The following is an 18248-nucleotide window of genomic DNA, read 5'->3' on the forward strand; positions in this document are numbered from 1 at the left end:
GTTTATTTTAATGTTTTATGTAAAGCACTTTGAATTGTCTCTGTACATGAAATGTGCTATACAAATAAACTTGCCTTGCCTTGCCTTAAAGCAACATCCGGTAAAAACTTATAAAGGTGGCGTCATTTTTGGCAATAGTCACAATCCAAGAAGTGAAAGTCTCACAAAAACTTACAATATTAAAGTTTTTATTGATTTTTGTCTGTTTTTTCATCAAACACTTACCCCATGGAGGCCCTTTCTGTGGCACACTACTTCCTGATGCAACAGGAACCAACCAGCCAATCATGGGCCAGCTGTAAGCTCGGCATCCCGCCCTCACCTTTGCAGATCAGCCAATAGGCGACGCCCTTGGGCAGAGGCCGAGCTACACAGGTAACTCGGAAAAAAATAGGAGAGGAAAAAAAAACCTCTGGGCTTGTTATGGAGTTCGTGTGAAGGGAACACGGATTTCCACCCGTCTTTACCAGTTAAACCAGTATCTCTGGATAGAGCGCACTCAAGTACAGCAACAGGTAGAGTCTGACCGCAAACTCTTCCGTGGCTCCTCTGAAAATAATCTCCTTTTCCTCCTTCTTTGCGTTTACCTCAATTGAGTTTCCAGCCCTTTTGTTCGCTCTCCTTATCACTTGGAAAAGGTGATCCCTCGTGTTATTTTTTTATTTTAATCTTTGCTTTAATTGTAGTTTTTACCCTTGTGGTCCCTGATGGCTTCGCACAGTGATACTCTGGTGGTGTTCTTTGGGGCAACAGCTGGTGCAAATGGGGGTAAACTGGGTTCGGATGAGAGGGAAATAATTCTCTTGGTGTGGCAAATTGTGGATCTACATGAGAAAAAGGTACGGACCTTTCTGACCCTCTCCTTCGTTTGTTCGTTCGTTGTACGGTTTCTTGTGTAGCCGGTGTGTTTGTGGCGTTGTTGTCTTACCTGTAGAGGAGGATGTTTGACACTTAAAATCAACATGGTGTGTGCTCTGTGTGGCCGTTTGCTGCCCTGCTGTGCACGCGTGCTAGCTAACGCTACATGCTCACCTTTCCACAGGTGACCAACATTTTTAACACGCAGGTGAGAGGTGGCGTTTTGTTTTAACCTGAAGGAGAAAAGACACCATTTTTGGTTCAGCATGAAAGCTTTTTCATAACTTTATTGACAATTAAGTTAGCTATGCAACTATATTGTCAATTGTTTGAGTTTGTTTCCTGTATCTGGGGTGGCTGTAGCCATTATTATTATTATCATCATTATTTCTTGTACCACATTCATCGCCATGAAAGCATAACTCCCTTTACAGGTTGGGAAACTTCATAAATGTTATGTGAAGCCAGACTCTTTGGAGCTGACAGACCAATGCAAAGAGGAGACAGGCCTGACTGTGGAGGACATCATCAAAGCTGAGCCCCTGGACAAAGTACTGCAGCAGGTGAGTCCACCTGAACAAAAATGTTCTGTACATCTACCAAAACTTCAGTCTTTCTTTTAAATCCAAAGAAGTGATGTAACAAATCTACATTCAAATTTATGATACTCAATCTGATTTAAAAAAAAAAAAAAAAGTGTTTTAGGGTATATTCAGACTAGACACATTTGATTGAAAGTGAACCAGAATTTGTTTCCCACAATAATCTGGAACACATTTTCAGTCTGAATACACCCAAGTGGACCGTGGTGAAGGACCAGGAACTGCTTGAAGACCTGTCTTTCAAGGTGGTTTGAAAGATTTGCTCTGAGTTTCCTCAGCCTGAATAGGCTCCGTACTCAGAGCAAAACAACAGAACAGAAACGACCACCATATCTGGGCATTATGGGATGCAAAAAGAGAGCCACTGTCAAATGTGGAGCAGCGGGGCAACAGCAGCTCATTAAAATTAGATCTGATGAATGTAGTTTCATTAAAGCAACTTTTAACGTGACACACACATTGCTTCTCATACTGCTTTATATTATGTTACAATCTATATTATAGTGCTTAGCTTAAAAGTCTATCGCAACAATAAGTGTGTACCTGGCATTTATACAGACGTTCATAATTGTTTGGCAAAAGTTTGAATTGGCAAACTATTCTGATAAGGACTGCAAAGTTTATGACTTCCATTATTCCTGCTGTTGCTTTGCCCCTCCCTCGCAATTCCTGGCTAATGACGAGGAGATCTAAGTCGTGGTTTTGTTTGCGATTTTTGCTTTGAAATGGGAATATCAAGTAGACCAAACAAGTAAAGACCAAACACAAGGTTCTGGAAACGATCCGGACCAACAGACTTTTCCAGTCTATTCATTCAAATCGGCGTGAATCAATTGCAGACCAAAAAAAAAAAAAATACTGTTGGAAGAAGCTTGTAGGTGTGATGTAGAAGCTACTACGGCAACCCACAAAGTCCCTGCTCTGCTCTCATCTGATACATCCCCTTGCAGACAAATAGATCCATTTACGTCTTCGTTTTCCTCGTCTGAACTGAGATAGTCCTGATATTTGTTGCAGCGGTAATGTTATGTTGGGGGTATGAGGGGCTGTAAGCTAGCAGGAGTGAGTGGAAACGGGTTTATGATGAGAAAAGCGGCAGCTTACTCCATGCCAACAGTGCCATCTATAACTCAAAGGTGAATTTCTGATGAACAACTGCCGCTCTGTTGATACTATGTTCTAGAAAACAACAGATTTCTTTTCTTTTTTTTCCCTATAAACGACATAATCATAACAATCCCCTCTGGAAACGCTATGAAAATAGACTCAAAGATGATTGGAGTATGATCTAATTTAGGGAGTGTTCCTTCATGGCCTTTAAAAAAAAATAAATAAATAAAGATGGTCCACCTGGCTGGGAAGTGACCCCGACAGCGTGCTGACAGCTTGTAGAACCTCAGGGTGGGAGCGAGAAACTAGGATAAGGAGGAGTCACAGGTCTGGTCTTGTCTTGACATCTGGAAGGCGGAATATTTGCATGCCACCACACCCTCAGTTTTAGGCTGCAGGACAGACAGGTGATTTTTATCTGTTGCTCAAGTAAAAAATGTCCTAACAGTAGATGTGGAACCATGGACGGCACAGCCGGAGAGTAAGAGTGGAAGTGTGACACAAGTCCTGTTGTCAGGGACTTCCTGTTTGGTGGATGTGATCCACAATATACAGTTTTTACCTCTTTGTGCTTGAAAATGTTTTCTTCTGTGGTGGTCCAGCGCTGGCGACAATTCTTTAAACAAAGCGTTTTATCTTCAGTAGCAAGAAAAAGCATTTAGTGTTTTTCAAAAGACTGTCACACAGCTAGGTGTGTCTTGACATAAGTGCTTATGTTGTCAAACATGTTTTTCAGCCTCCATTGCATCAGTGTTTGTTTGCAGTGGGTGTATCTGTTCAGCTCTTAGTTTTAAGAACCTCTTATTATCACGCTGTGGTGTGTTTGTGTTTCATGCACAAGGGGTTTCTGGGTAACCTTTCTATTCAATTTGAAATTCCTTATTTTTGCTTTACAAAAGTCTGACTTCTCATGTTCTACACATGTTAAGCGGCGAAACGGAGTAAAAACAAAAGCTTGTATGTGAGTTGGGTCGGAGTTTGATGACGTCACACAAGCAAATCAGGGAAGCCTTCAGCAAGTGTGTGCCGAACCTTCAAATATTAACCCAAGCAATCAGTCCGTTCTACTCATACCTTTGTCTAACTGCTCACTTTCCTCCACGATTGGTCATTGGAAGATTAGTTTATCCTGGTTGAGACGGAAGATTCAAATATTTTACCAAATGTTTATCTGTGCCATGTTGTACTGAAGCGAAAAAAAGCAAACTTATCTGCTTGCTGGTTATAAAAATAATATAAATGCATAAAAGGAAAATAAATCTCAGCTGGTTTCATATGGTCACAGTTGAGGGACATTTGCTTGGTGAAATGCTGGTGTTCGAGATGAGCAGTTGATTTGTACATTTAGTCCCAGAAAAACTGGAAACAATAGATAAATGTAAACATTTCAGATTCTTTTATCATTAGGACATGTTATAGATTTTTCTATTTACTTTTACTCTCACTTTTTCTTTAGGTTTTAGTTAATTGTTTACATATTTTAATTAAAATCCCAAAGAACTATACTTTATTTAGTCTGTCAGTTGGGCTTTTAATTAGTTGACTTTGTTAGCTAAATTGGTCTAATTTGGTTTATTTTTTTGATCATTTTTGGTTTTGATCGTCAAATAATTTTAATGATTAGAAGCTGTGAGGAACATCCTAAATCTCACTCCACAGCAAAGATTAATGCCATTTTTAAAATCTTGTTTCTCAGATTATTTTTGTTTTATTTATTTTAGATACATTTTCTTTTTAGTTTAGCACAATGCAACTTTTACGTAAGAGGGAAATGAGTTCAAGTAATGTTCTGAAGACGTTTGACATTTATGGTTGAGTCACTGCTTGACAGAACTTTCTAGACGTCAAACAGCAGAGAATCCAGAATTTTTCATGCTGTTTGATATTTTTCTAAATTTTGAGCTATTGCAATTTTCTTATTTTATTCATTTTATTTAAGATAAACCTTCTTTATTTGTGTGTTCAGCATACTATTTAAAACATATTTGGAAAATAATTTTATTTAAGCTAAAAATATAAATGTTTGGAATTAGGTTATAGGTTTCACAAACATTTAATTTCTTTAAAAATATAAAAAAAAGAAAAAACTTAACCAACAAAAGCAACTTAGTACCGGCTAATCAAACACACACGAAATCTGTCGAACAAATGTCAAAAATGATAAAAATTCTATTCACTTTTTTTCTGCTTATGTTAAACAAATAGTGCTTTTTAGGGTCCTATTTTCCTAAATAAGATAGTCTTACATTGACATGTTGCTCCCTTGTATTATATTTTTCAAACCTATTAACATTGTGCTGATTCTTCACAGTTCTTATCAAACACTAGATGTTGGTTGTGCTGCAGAATATATTTCTATAAAGCTTAAGCCCCTCCCACTTGTTGACTTCCAGTGATCCTGTTCTGTTTTGATCCTGAAGGATATCAGAAGAATCTAACATTTGCATTTTGTGAATGTCATTGTAAAAACCCTTTTTAGAGGCTTTTTTAAAAAAACATTTCTACATTAAAACAAATTAAATGTGTTCTATGTTAAAAACAAAAACAATAAATTGCTATTATAATGTAGGTAGCTATATTTTCCATGGTTTGCAATGTTTTTTCCCCTTGTCACACTCCGTCCTTGAGTAGGCAGATGACTTAGCTGCAGTCTTACCAATCGGACAGGTTTGACTGACTCTGACAGCATGTCACAGCCTGTGAGAAGGTGCGCCTTATGACTCTTGGATCACTTTGTTACAAAAATGAAGCTGATGTTCTCACATGAATTTGTTCAACCGTTTTCTGTCTTACCCACATCTGCTTCACTGCACTTATTTATTTGCAAATACCTAATTCCAGTCGTACCAGCTGGAACAGCTTGGAAAGGTGTCTTTGTAGCTGCACTAAAATGGTTAGTGAGCCTCAGATATTTGAACTAACAGACATTTTAAAGATATATATTCTCATTTATTTACAGCCTTCTTTGATCTATGCAAAAATCTACTTAAGATTCAATCCCCAACTCCTTAACCCTGCTGCCAAAGTATTCTTTGTCAAAAACATAAAAGTATTTATTACTTCTAAGGGGAGTTGAGCTACAATAAAATAGTAGCTGAAGGAAATTCTGCAACGATTAAGTAAAATAATTTTGTAAGGTTAAATAAGAGCTGAAACAATCCCTTGTTGTAAAGTAGATCTCCTTTGACTTCCACCATGAACTTGCTCCAAGTCTGTGTTTAAACAGTTGCCCACTGGGACTGCCAGGGCACTCCCTGGTGCTCTTATCGCGATTGGATTCAGCCACAACTAGCACCTTACCTCACCTCTGAATGCAAACAGTTGAGCTGCACTGCAGAGAAAAGCAGCTCTGATAGTAGCACGTTCAAAGGCCACTTCCTCCTCCTCATATCTGAAAATGCCTCTCGGAGGGGCAGCAGGACTGAAGGTTGCACTAAAATATTTGACTTTTGGAACCATTCGCTGAAACGACCAAACTGAGATAAACCTTCATTTAGTTTGGGCTTATATACTGCAAAGAAAGAGTCTTTTTATGTTAAACTTTGTCAACTATAATTAGGTCATGTCCTTTTTTAAAATCAGGTTTTTCCTGTTGAACCTTTTCCATGCTGGTATTTTTAAAGGTGGACTTATCAGTGTGTAATTTGTCTTCTAATCAGCTTATTTTATTTAAATTTATTTTTTTAGTACAACAGGAACAGGGTATGCCTCCAATCCTTCTGTAACATTTGCTTTTCTCCTGGTGATCCGGTTTGAGTAACAGTCCAAGGTGGAGTAACAGGACATCTCTGAGGAAATATTTGTCCTCTTATCAAGGCAAATAAGAAATGAAATTGTGGCTGACCTCAAGATGTGCAACCATGATCATCTATAAAACTGAAGTACCACTTTCAGATATTTGTGTTTGTTTTGGACAACAAAAGCCCTGGGAATTAAGATAAGTACCTTTTGATGGAAATGGGGACTTTTGTGGACAGATCTCATCATCCGACCGGTCCAGACTTTGCTTAAAGCGACTGTTTATTTCGGCTTTCATAGTGTCGAGGGTCAGTTGGATAAAAGTCATGCGTTGTGAGTTATGTCACAGGAAAATTAAATATGTAGAGAACATGACAAGTTTGTAAAATCCCAATGTGTGACTATCTAGACACTATTTTGGTTGATGTGAGTTAAAGAGCGTTTCTTTAAAGCTGGTCTAATGATAAAACGTGACATTATCTTATTTAAGGTTGTTGAGTTCAGGGAACATTTTTCCATTTTGATGCTGTGAAAGATTTTTGATCATTAAATTAAATATTTTTCATGTCAGAATTTTATGTTCTCAGAAAGATAAACAAGTAAACTGATCTTGTCTTTACCTAAAAATGCACTTTGGTGGAGAAAAGTCAGTCACATTGTCCTGTACTAAAGGGGATGATTTCTTTAAAAAGGCAGATCTATGACAAATTGATTGATTCATATTTGAATTGTTGCCTCCTGAATCGTAATCGAATTGTGAGGTGCCTCATGATTCCCACCTCGAATAGAAAAGGAGTGGTGGAGCAACACATTATTCCTTCTCTTGTTGCTTTTCCCCTACCTCGTAATTCGTGGCCAGAACTGAAGAAGTCTTTCTTCATTTGGTTTTGTTCACAAACAGAAATGTCAGGTTGGCGGCAGTCTGAATACAGACAAAAAGCAACATTAAGGACTCTATTCGGACCGAATTAAGCAGACTCATTTTGGACCGACCGGCTTTTTCAGTCTGAATACACCTTTAGAAACCTTTTGATGTGGATGCACACGTTTACAGGTGCTGCAGTGCTTTTTAAATGTAGTAATTTATTAAAGTATTCAAATAATTCTAAATATTTTGAACACTATTTTATCCTAATTTTACTATTTTTGTCTTTACTAATTTTAGCTGTCAGTTCTAGGATATGAAATGTGTTTTTATGCATTTTCCTTTTAAACCATTTTTAGGATTTTTAACTTTTTAAAGTTTTAGTTGGATGTTGTGCTTATACTAATAAAATAGAACATAAGTAGATCTGCTGGTACTCATAGAGCAACTGTAAAAGAGTATAGCAGCTTTTTTTCCCCCTTAAGAGTCTACATTATTTTTGACGTAAGAGTTTGTATCCATATCGCTTTGTTCCCCTTAATCTAACCCTGAAGCATTTGCTTCCTTGCTGTCGGTTGGTTGGAGGAACCGATAGCCAGACATCCCTGCGTCTGTTATGAAGCATGCCCGTACACGTACCTGTAACACTCGGTGTCTGAAAGGCTGTCATACTCTGCCAGTGGCCATGCGAAGCAGTCAGGGTAGGGAGTTTGAGGCTGTCTTGTGTCCAGATGGTGGAACCGCTCTCACCTTTTAATGTTCAGAGAGGAAATTTAACGACTTCCTGAACTAAGACAAGAAGATTTGAGAGGCTTTGAGACGGGTTGAAGGGTTTTTGTAGCTTTTCATATCCGTCTGTGTTCACACTGGAACTAAATACAGTCAATAAACACACAATGAAAAAGTATGATTTTTTTTTTTTTTTAAATCAACTGTATCTGATATTTTTTATCTTTATCAACCAAAATTTGTGGATTGAACACAGCAATGGTTAAGGTGATCAGAAGTCATATCGAAAGTGGGGTTGTCTCCTTTTGACAGTTCAGCTCATTTCTCAGGCGTTTGACTCTGTGGCACTCCTTGAAGTAGCTGGAATGTAAGACTGTCTGTCTGCCGTCAGAGTGAAAGTGGGGGCAGGTTTGACCAGTATGGGTTGGTTTTGTTCTTGTTGTCCATCAGAGATGTGATGGCCCGGATGATTTGGTCGGAGGATCATTTCTCTCTGTTTTCTGCTCCTGTTTCAAAGGCAAACACCAAAACCGGTTAAACATGATTACCCCCACCACCACCAATGTCAAGCACAGCACCACTCTCCAGTTTAACTGCTTGAGTCTCAAAGTCTCGCTGACAAATATTAAATTACATTTTAATATTTTCTAGACCAGCTTAATCCCTTTTGAGTCACAAGGTTGCTGGAGCCTATCCTAGCCACTGTTGGGCAAAAGTGGGGTACACTTTGGATGGTTTGCCTATTTATTGTGCAGGCGAATAAAAATCATCTTAGTGTTAAAGCCAGTCATTTTAAAACGGCTCTTCTCATTTGTTCAAACCCCTCCATCCATGGTGAAGCTTCTCCTCTGTGCTTCAGTTTCAGCAGTCTGTGTCATCAGAAGTAAAATCCCTCGGCAGGAGCTCCTTCACACTTCTGGTGAACAGCCCCCTTGTTATTCGGCAGGTCCTCCACCCTGAAGCGTCCAAAAAGGTGAGCATGACTGTAATCTTAAACTACACTCGTAATAAGTCTAAAAAGCAAATTATTTTAATTTTTTTTCTCTTAATAAACAAATTAAATGAACGTTGACGAACTCCTGTGACAACAATCTTCATGGATTCATGCAAACTCACTAAGCATGAAGTAAATTAGTTGAGATCCAGGAATGTGAAGTCATTATATAATGATTCTAGTTTAATATCACCACCCTCTGAATTCTTGGGCTTTAAATTGTACTTCCTCCCCAGTTAAGCCTCCACACTAACTTGTTTTGTTTGTTTCCATTCAGAATCTCGTACTGCCAGAATGCTTCTTTTCCTTCGTGGACCTGAGGAAAGAGTTTCACAAATGCTGTCCAAATGCTGGTCCAGTCCAGAAGCAGACACTTGCCTCCATGTTGGAATGTATCCTGGAATAAAAAAGTAAAAGAAAAATAGGAAAATTAACAAGATGATGTGATTGTCTCTGGGAAGAGCAATGCTTTAGTTCACGTGTCAAAGTCGAGGCCCGAGGCCACGCTGTTTTTGTCCTTCAAAATCTACTGGAATTACATTGATCATGTTGACGGTTGAAAAGTTTCAGTATATTAAAGATTTTTTGTTTAAGCATCACCGATGTCGCCTGAGGTGTTAAAGGGTAAAAGCATTCATATTGAGAGCGGTCAGCATCCTTGACGGTGTGCTCAGATGTGGGCCTTCCCGCTGCATCAGAGCAGTTGATAGGGGTGAAGGAGGTGAGGAGCATGGTGCAGCTGACCCTCTGCATCCTGGCTGAACCCTACAGTAAGTACCCACCAGCAGCTGCTCCACAGTTTGCTCACATTTCATCTCATTCCTATTTCTTTCTTTTTTTAGCTATACAACCTTTCTTCAATTAATATTTTATTTTCTGAACCACTTGGTCATTGATAGATGAGCTATTAATTTAACTTTATTATATTTAGAGAGCAGCTTCTTTCCACCGTAAGCTTTACGTTTCTCATCCGAAGGAACAGAGCCATCATCGTAAAAAATGATGGTTTAATGAAAAGAGGGAAAGTGGCCTCTCGGCACCAGTAAATCAGACCTAAATCTGAACTGTTCGGTCTTGACTTTGGTTGTCCCCTCTGGCTCTTCTTAAAGGCCAAGTGTCTCTTTGGGTGTGATCAGGTATAGGAATGAACGATTTTTCTTCACACGAGAAGCACAAAGCCCCAAACCTACATCTAAAACTGTTTTGTTTGTTTTCCAGGTCACAAATTCTCCTGTGTTGAAACAGTCAATTACAAGTTTGACTCTGGAGCGTGGTATGTAAAAACACGTGTTTTCCGGTGTACCGTCTCTGCTCCTTTTTGTGCTTTCCTGCCAGCAGCAAAGCCCCTTTCTGTTGTTGTTCGCTCTCACACTTTAGGCTATAAGCATTGATTACAGCAACCTGTGTGTTATTTGAGTCATCCAACTTTGCCATCAAGTGCTTACCTGGATATTCAGTAACAGGGCTGCAGGTCCTCCTGCTCCCATGAAGCCTCTCACCTTGACGGCTCTCCAACTTTTAAGCATGGGAGAGTGTGTTACTTCAAAAGAACTTCAATTTAAATGCTAACAGTTTTTGCTCATTTTCTTATCTGCTTTAACATTTCTAATATATATTTTTCTTCTCTGGTCTCGTCATGTTTGTGTGCAGCTGCAAGACTGAGCCGGTGGACAGTGAGACGGTGATCCGAGCGCGGGGCCTTCCATGGCAGTCCTCAGACCAGGACATCGCTCGCTTTTTCAAAGGCCTCAACATTGCTAAGTAAGTTCAATTTTCATGGTTGTCTTCAACCAACTCCTCTCCTCTCGTTTAGTGTTTTGACCTCATTTTTATTTGTGTATTAAAGTGGTTTAAAACATCTGTAATTCTTCTTTGCAAATTCATTGCAGGTTATATTTAGAAGAGCATATCCCTTCGGAAAAATGAGGGACCACTGTTAGATTTTTTTGTTTAGGCTTTATCAGGAAAGTAAGCTTCTAATTTGCAAAACTTTGCAGAGTTGATGCATGTTACTTTTAGTTCAGATGTTTGCAACACAAGAAAAAAAATAAAAAATGCAAGTTAATACTTTAAAATGTGAAAATTCAACATTTAAATGACAGTTATTTAACTATTTATGCTGCATTTAATAACTCAGGAGTTTATTTAAAAAAAAGGATAAAGATGAAGTAATATTTATCAAAGTTCAAGTAGATTTGTGGAGTTTTGTTAAAGTTAGGGTAAGTTTTTTACTAATCAGATCTTTTCAGTTCTTTAAGTTTTTGTTGTCTTTTTACCAATTGATGCCTTATTATAAATTCACAATTTATCCTACATTAAGAATCTGTCCCAGAAATCTGTTGTCGTGGCTCTAACACGGTGTAAGACTAATCTTTTATTTTATTTTTGTGCTTTTAAATGTTCAAAACTTGAAGTAGAGCTAAACTAAACATACAATGGACATGGTCAACTGAGTAGATTCCACGTTGACTTTATGCAAATATTGCTTTCTTTTTTTTTATCTAAATCGCCTACTTTCTGTAAGAGGACATTGTAATATGCAGCTACTCCCATCTGCAATGCAAAGTAACATCCTCCTGCAGGTAAAGGCCATGTGTCAGGGTTGTCCTACTTTTGCACCTGACCAGGTTCATGCCAGAAGATCCAGAGGTTTTGTCATGTTTGGTTCTTGTGGTGTTTTGGTTGTGCGACAGCCTCACCCAACTCGATATTTCTGCGCCTGTGATGTCTGTGAAATGCACATATAATGTCCATAAATGTGTGGTTTTGGTGCTGAGGTGTGTCCTTTTGTGTTGCAGAGGTGGAGTGGCTCTTTGCCTTAATGCTCAGGGCAGAAGGAACGGAGAAGCCTTAGTTCGTTTCATCAACTCTGAACACAGAGACCTGGCTCTGGAGCGCCATAAACACCACATGGGCTGTCGTTACATTGAGGTGCGGATAAGCTGAGGCTTATATTGATTTTCTACATGTTTTTAGAAGCAGTAATCGGCAACAATTTTCATCAGAACTCAATTATTTTGTCAAATAAACCAAGTTTCTGAGCTATCTTTTTGTAAAATATTTATATAAATGTGTATTTTTCAATTTGTATTGAATTTAGGATATGTTCTTTGGTGTTTAAGTGTTGGACAGTTTTTACGTCTGTAATCTGGAGTGTGCTCGCTCTAAGCTGCACTCAGTTTGTCGCATGTTTTTCTCAGGTCTACAAAGCCACTGGAGAGGAATTCCTCAAAATCGCTGGAGGTCAGATTTCAGGTTTCTTTTTTCTTTTTTCTCTTTAAACATCCCTCTCATCTCATTTGTTGTGGTTGCATGAAGAGTCATAGTGAAAGCCTTTCTGTTAGTGTGAAAAAGCATTCTGTTCTATGGATTTCCTGCACCTCAGAGTAAAAACAAGCCTGCCTGCACACACACAGAGACACATCTGTGAAAGTGCAGCTCTGTAAAGCACAGTGGCCATTTCTCCTGTTACCTGTGTCTCTGCCTCATCCTAGTGACTCCCTGGCAGCTTATCTCATTTTAATAAAAGACACTTTGTGAGGAAAGCTCCCTCCCCAATGCCCCTGTCCTGCTGCCCCCCTTTTCCCAGCTCCCTAAACTCAACCCCTCTGGAGGTCGGGTGGAGGGAAATTTCACTCTTGGCTCACAGTCCACTCACCTGTTGAATTATACCTCCTGTTCCACCCCTGAGAGGGCTGATGCCTGCTAAAAGGCCTGACTCACTTCTGAGAGAAAGCAGGTGTGAAGAGACTAAATCAGAACCGGAGGCCTCCGGGTCATTGAGCAGCAATACGGGACAGAGCGGGGGGACACAGTCGCTCACAGCAGATGACGTGGAGCCGTTGTTAGACTCTGAACTTTACTCTGATGAAGGATCAATATAGATCGACGACAGGCTGGACTTTAGCTGACAAGTTAAAATAGAACATTTTTTAGGAATAGAAACAAACTTTATAAATCTCAAGCAATATAATATTTTTTTACATATTTTAATGATAACATTTACAACAATAGAAAGGATGTAATAAAATAATAAAAATTTCAGCTTAAATGTTGAGATTTATAATGTGGAAATTGAAAGTGTTGCAAACTTTCTTTTTTCTTTTTTGACAAACTAAATTAAAAACTAAACAAATAATAGAAATTATGTGTAAACCTAAAGTATTCTGCACACAACGAACAAATTTATCTTTTTAATTTCTTTCAGTTAAACAAATGCTGTGACTTGCAGATAAATCCTGATTGCAGCTGTTGAGAAGAGCTAGAAAAACTCAAACTGGGGAGAGGTTCTTGAAATGGGCTTAAACTTCCACTCCAACTATGGTTTTATTTATTGTAAAACTGTTCCCAGTGGTCTTTTCAATCATGATTATGGAGTTTTTAGCCAAAATTAAAATGTGCTGCTTTTTTTTTTTTAAACTTAAAACTCTGAAATGGAGTGTATTAATAAGTGTACGATATTACCCAAAGAAATTAACCCAAGTAAGACAATTCATAATGGGTTTAGTCAAATGCTGTTGGTTTGTGGTTTGTTGAGCTTTCTCCCTATACTCTGGGTATTACTCCCTTCACTACCCATCGACCTTTTAAACATTTTTTCTTTAAGAAAAAACAACATTTATCATTAGTTTTACTGTATTTTATATTATTAATCATGTTAAAATAACTAAAAATGTATTTTTGAGGGTTTTAGCTTCTAGGTTTTCATAACGGATCACAGGTGCCAGCACTAATGTTACATTCATTTTTCACTAAAGGAAAAAATATATAACTGTTTATTAAAGTTATGTTAGATTTGTCAAAGAAATATATTTTGTTTCCATAGAAAATGTCTGTAAGAAATATAGAAGAAAGTAGGGATGTCCCGATCAGGTTTTTTTGGGCCCGATCCGATTCCGAGTCATTTGATTTTGTGTATCTGCCGATACCGAGTCCCGATCCGATACTTTTATAAGACATTTAAAACATGAATACATTGAAGAAACAGATTTGTGTTGTCCCTTATTTATATTTCAATAACCTTCTTTTATTATTAAACACTTAAATAAAACACTTCTGTGAAGTAGCTTTAATAAACAAGTAAAAATACAGCAAATATAAACTAGGAAAAAAATACTATTTTCTTGTTATATAAGTGATAATTAGTCATGTGAGAAAGTTTAGTGACTTTAGCTTTAACATCTTTAGAGCTATTGAACATTTTTGACCAAATGTGATTCCTGTCCTCATTTAAAATTCTTAAAAATAAATGATGTCTTTGTTTTAGCATAAAATTTGATGAGTGTTCATGAATAGCTGATATCATTGTTTTAATTTATTAGTTTTATGTAGTTATTTTTAAGATTATGTGCTTATTTTTAAGTTCTTAAGACATCACATTTTCGGTTTTATTACCACAGTAGTTAATTTTCTTAACTGTTATTTCTCTGTCAGATAAATAAAACAGGCATATCAAAGGACAGCTCGGGTCCTAAGGAGTTAAATCACGGCGCTAGCATGTAGCAGTTAGCAGATGCTGTGTAGCCATCTGTCTGAAGGACAAAGAGCTTCACATTAAAAAGAAACAAAATCTTTTTCTGTTGAAATGCCTTTAGAGGTTGTTGTTTGAGTTATGACAAACCAATAGAGACACTTGCTGTCAGTTTAAAGCGTTTTTAAAAGAGTTATTGGTCCCGGAAGTTAGCTTTCTAGCTAGCTTTGTTTACATTAGCCTTATGCTGGAGCTGCTGCTGTTTTCTGCTGCGTTTTCTAGTGATGACATTTTGTGATCTTTTCCTGACATGCAGACTTGGAGTGGAGTATTTATCCGTAATGATAAGATGAAATATAAAGCTCTGATCATAATGAGAATAAATGAAATATCCGATCCTGATCGGACAAAGGAGTCCAATTCCGATTGAGTCCCCAATCACGTGATCGGCCCCGATTTCCGATCACGTGATCGGATCGGGACATCCCTAGAAGAAAGCTTTACAACAACAGCAAAAATAAATAAATAGGCTTATTTTTTAAGAATGTTTCCTTTGGGAGAAACTGCAGTAGATTTCAAAATCCATCAACTTTTTCAAATGATATTTAAAAAAAAAAGAAGAAATACAAGAATACGTGTGAACACCTTAACTGTGTTTTGAGTTAAAAAAGAACAATGTGGCAAACAGGAAACCAACATCCACCTGATCCAGACCATGAATTATAGCTATTTTACAACACAAAATAGTTTCAAAATAATCATATATTCTGGTGTACCATTCAATATTCTTTGATCTTTACTTTTTTATTTTAGGTACATCAAATGAGGTGGCCCAGTTCTTGTCTAAAGAGAACCAGGTGATCATCCGAATGCGGGGGCTGCCATTCACCGCCACATCCCAGGAAGTTTTGAGCTTCCTCGGCCCTGAGAGCCCGGTCACAGACGGCGCTGAAGGGCTGCTCTTTGTCAAGTACCCCGATGGACGGCCCACAGGCGACGCCTTTGTGCTCTTCTCCTGTGAGGAATATGTTCAGAATGCTCTGAAGAAACACAAGCAGATCCTGGGGAAGCGTTACATCGAGCTGTTCCGCAGCACTGCAGCCGAGGTGCAGCAGGTAAATGATGGTCGTTCTGAGGGAAATGTGAGAAAATTCTACAAGTGGTGAAAATCACAAAAAATGAAATAAGTGTCCATTTCTGAAGAACCATCTGTTCATAGAATTTTTTTCACTTTATATGTACATTATTGAAACATGAGGGGAATAGAGGGGAATTTGTAATTAAGGTTTTTAATTGACTCTTAAAAACTTTTTTGTCATATTCCAGAAATTGCTAACATTGTAAACATGAATTCACTTGGTTTTCATTTGAATATTTTTTAAAGAAATTAATTTAATGGACAAAATCAGCTATGACCTGCAGAAACGGCTTTAGGACTTAAATTATTAAATTGAAATAATTTTATCTTAAAATGTTTGTGTGTGCCGTTTATAATAATGATCGGGTTAATTTTTCAGGTTCTGAATCGCTACATGTCCACCCCTCTGATCTCCACGCTGCCCGCCTCACCCATTGTCCCGGTCCCAGTCCTCGCCACGCAGCCCTTCCTCCCCGCTGCCACCAGCACGCGCGACTGTGTGCGCCTCCGCGGTCTGCCGTACACCGCCGGCATTGAAGACATCCTGGAGTTCATGGGGGAGCACACGGTGGATATCAAACCTCACGGAGTCCACATGGTTCTCAACCAGCAGGTGAGACTGTGGTGGAGGAGCCGTCAGTCCAGGCAGACGCTTCTTTTTACGGTTGTGGTTGAGTTGGCTTTTTTTTTTTTTTTTTTTTAACTGCAGTATGGGTCTTATTTTTTAACAAATGCTGTAATTGATCCCAGACTCAGTTCTATCATCGTCTTCTTTGAAGATTGACACGGCTGTGTTTTGACGGCTGCTTCTTCTTTTCAGGGCCGGCCCTCTGGAGACGCCTTCATCCAGATGAAGTCGGCCGACAGAGCCTTCATGGTGGCCCAGAAGTGTCATAAGAAGACCATGAAAGATCGGTACGTGGAGGTCTTCCAGTGCTCCACAGAGGAGATGAGCATCGTGCTCATGGGTGGAACCCTGAACCGCAGCGGCCTCTCCCCCCCACCCTGCAAACTTCCCTGTGAGTTTCCCTTCATCCCGATATTCACCACATTCAAAGAATAAAACCTCACCTTCTCAGGTCGCCGTGTTCCCTGACGGACCAATATTTACTTGTTTAGTCTGTCAACTTATACTCTGCTGGTAGAAATATTCAGTCTGTTTAGCCATGCTCACCTTTGTTAACCTCTGAAACAATGATGCAAGTTTACAACAGCCCGAAAGCCCGTCTAAACTCTGCACTTTGCTCCGTTGAAGCTCGTATCTGTCCTTTCTGCTAACAGATTAGGCCGAGAGCAAAGGTGCACTTTTTCAAATCCTTTTCTTTTCTGGGTTTATATGTTTACCGAATAATGACTCTCAGATCTTCAGCTCATCTCCAGTTTATGCAGAAGGTCAGCAGTGATGTCACCATGCTGTGGAACTCAAAACCCCACTGTTCCTGGTCCCTGCTGTTTGTATGCAAATACATGTATTTGTGTCTTTATGGCGGTATGATGGCTTGAAGGACACTGAATGCTTTGTAAACGCAGTCGTGCTCTGCCTCCAATGACTGACTGCATGCAAGCCTCTATCATGGAGGACTGTCGATGCTTCACACCAGGATGTTTGGTCTGCACAAGAGTTTATGGATTTGTGAGTTTGTGAAAGCACACTTGAGCTCTAGTGTGGACCAATCAATTCAACAGTTTTTGAGTAAAGAAAAAAACAAAAAAAAAAAACAATAAAACGAATCCATCACCAGTGCAAGCCATCAAAAGATCCCTAATATTCCCTAAGGATCTACAGACACACCAGACGCCAGACGCTCATTCTCACATTTAGCCCGTAGTGTTCAGACTGGGAAAACAGGGAGGGATTCTTCTTCTTATTCTTTGATTTTTTCTACTGTGGCGTGTCTGCCACCTACAGTAGGAAGAGGCTTGGTGCAAATCTTGCTACAGAATTTTTCTTTCTCATCTTTATTCCGATTTGTGAAAGACTTGGTGTCATATAATTCCATCACGACACAAACCGCAATAATTTCCCCTCCATAATCAATTTTCAAACAGTTCTGTGAATTCAAGGCTCTCCATCCACGTGTCATAACCAAATCTGAGTACCTCAAAGTTCGACCTGGTTTAACTTTCACCCTGCGTTCAATGAACGTACATTTTGTAAGTAGATCCAAAAACGTTTGTAGAAACTTGTGTAGTGCTGTGTGAATGTTTTGAACGCACGTTTGCATAGACTTTTCATTGGAACCAGTTACTTGAATGCTTGTTGCTATTTGAATGTAGCTTTACACCATCAAGAGACAAGTCTTTATTATTAAAATATGGTAGGAACTATAGGAAATTGCTTTTTATTACCCCTTTTCAATGCTTGTTTTAGACATTCTGTAACCAAGTTACTGCAACTCCACGACATTTCTTGGAAGTGAAGTTCAGTCCTGTCTGCTTTCAAGAGTCCAGCTTAAAAGTAGAAAAATCCAATGAAGTATGGCTCTGTTTGAAAATTCAGTTAACTTGGTTGCTAAAATCAATTAATCAAATCCACAAATTGCTTTTCCAATCAAATCATTTCTGATATTTATATCTGTGAGGATTCTCATTCATTCATTCATTCTGGATGAGTCCAGAACAAAAAAAAACTTTAAAATATGTTAATCTAACTGTTGTTTTCAGTCAAAGTTGTTTTGACTATTGTCTAAAAGAATTTTTCAATTCTGTTTTTAAAATTTCTGGTCGTTCTCGCATACATTTAT

General features: G+C 38.5%; 1 protein-coding gene across 5 annotated transcripts in view; it reads left to right on the forward strand.

The window, feature by feature from the left end:
- Positions 1-118: 118 nt before the first annotated feature.
- Positions 119-18248, forward strand: part of esrp2 (epithelial splicing regulatory protein 2) — a 23594-nt gene continuing 5464 nt past the window's right edge. The window contains exons 1-13 of one of the 5 annotated variants that reach the window (XM_024295962.2): positions 119-515; positions 687-839; positions 1293-1421; positions 8762-8875; positions 9174-9288; positions 9571-9666; positions 10115-10169; positions 10547-10657; positions 11695-11827; positions 12097-12151; positions 15180-15481; positions 15884-16117; positions 16325-16523. In XM_024295962.2, the coding sequence (XP_024151730.1) occupies positions 708-839; positions 1293-1421; positions 8762-8875; positions 9174-9288; positions 9571-9666; positions 10115-10169; positions 10547-10657; positions 11695-11827; positions 12097-12151; positions 15180-15481; positions 15884-16117; positions 16325-16523 (1675 nt within the window). In that variant the 5' untranslated portion in view covers positions 119-515; positions 687-707. The other 4 variants (XM_024295960.2, XM_024295963.2, XM_024295961.2 and 1 more) reach the window with 4 other exon arrangements.

The sequence above is a fragment of the Oryzias melastigma genome, linkage group LG3, assembly GCF_002922805.2.
Source record: "Oryzias melastigma strain HK-1 linkage group LG3, ASM292280v2, whole genome shotgun sequence".
NCBI classification, from domain to species: domain Eukaryota; kingdom Metazoa; phylum Chordata; class Actinopteri; order Beloniformes; family Adrianichthyidae; genus Oryzias; species Oryzias melastigma.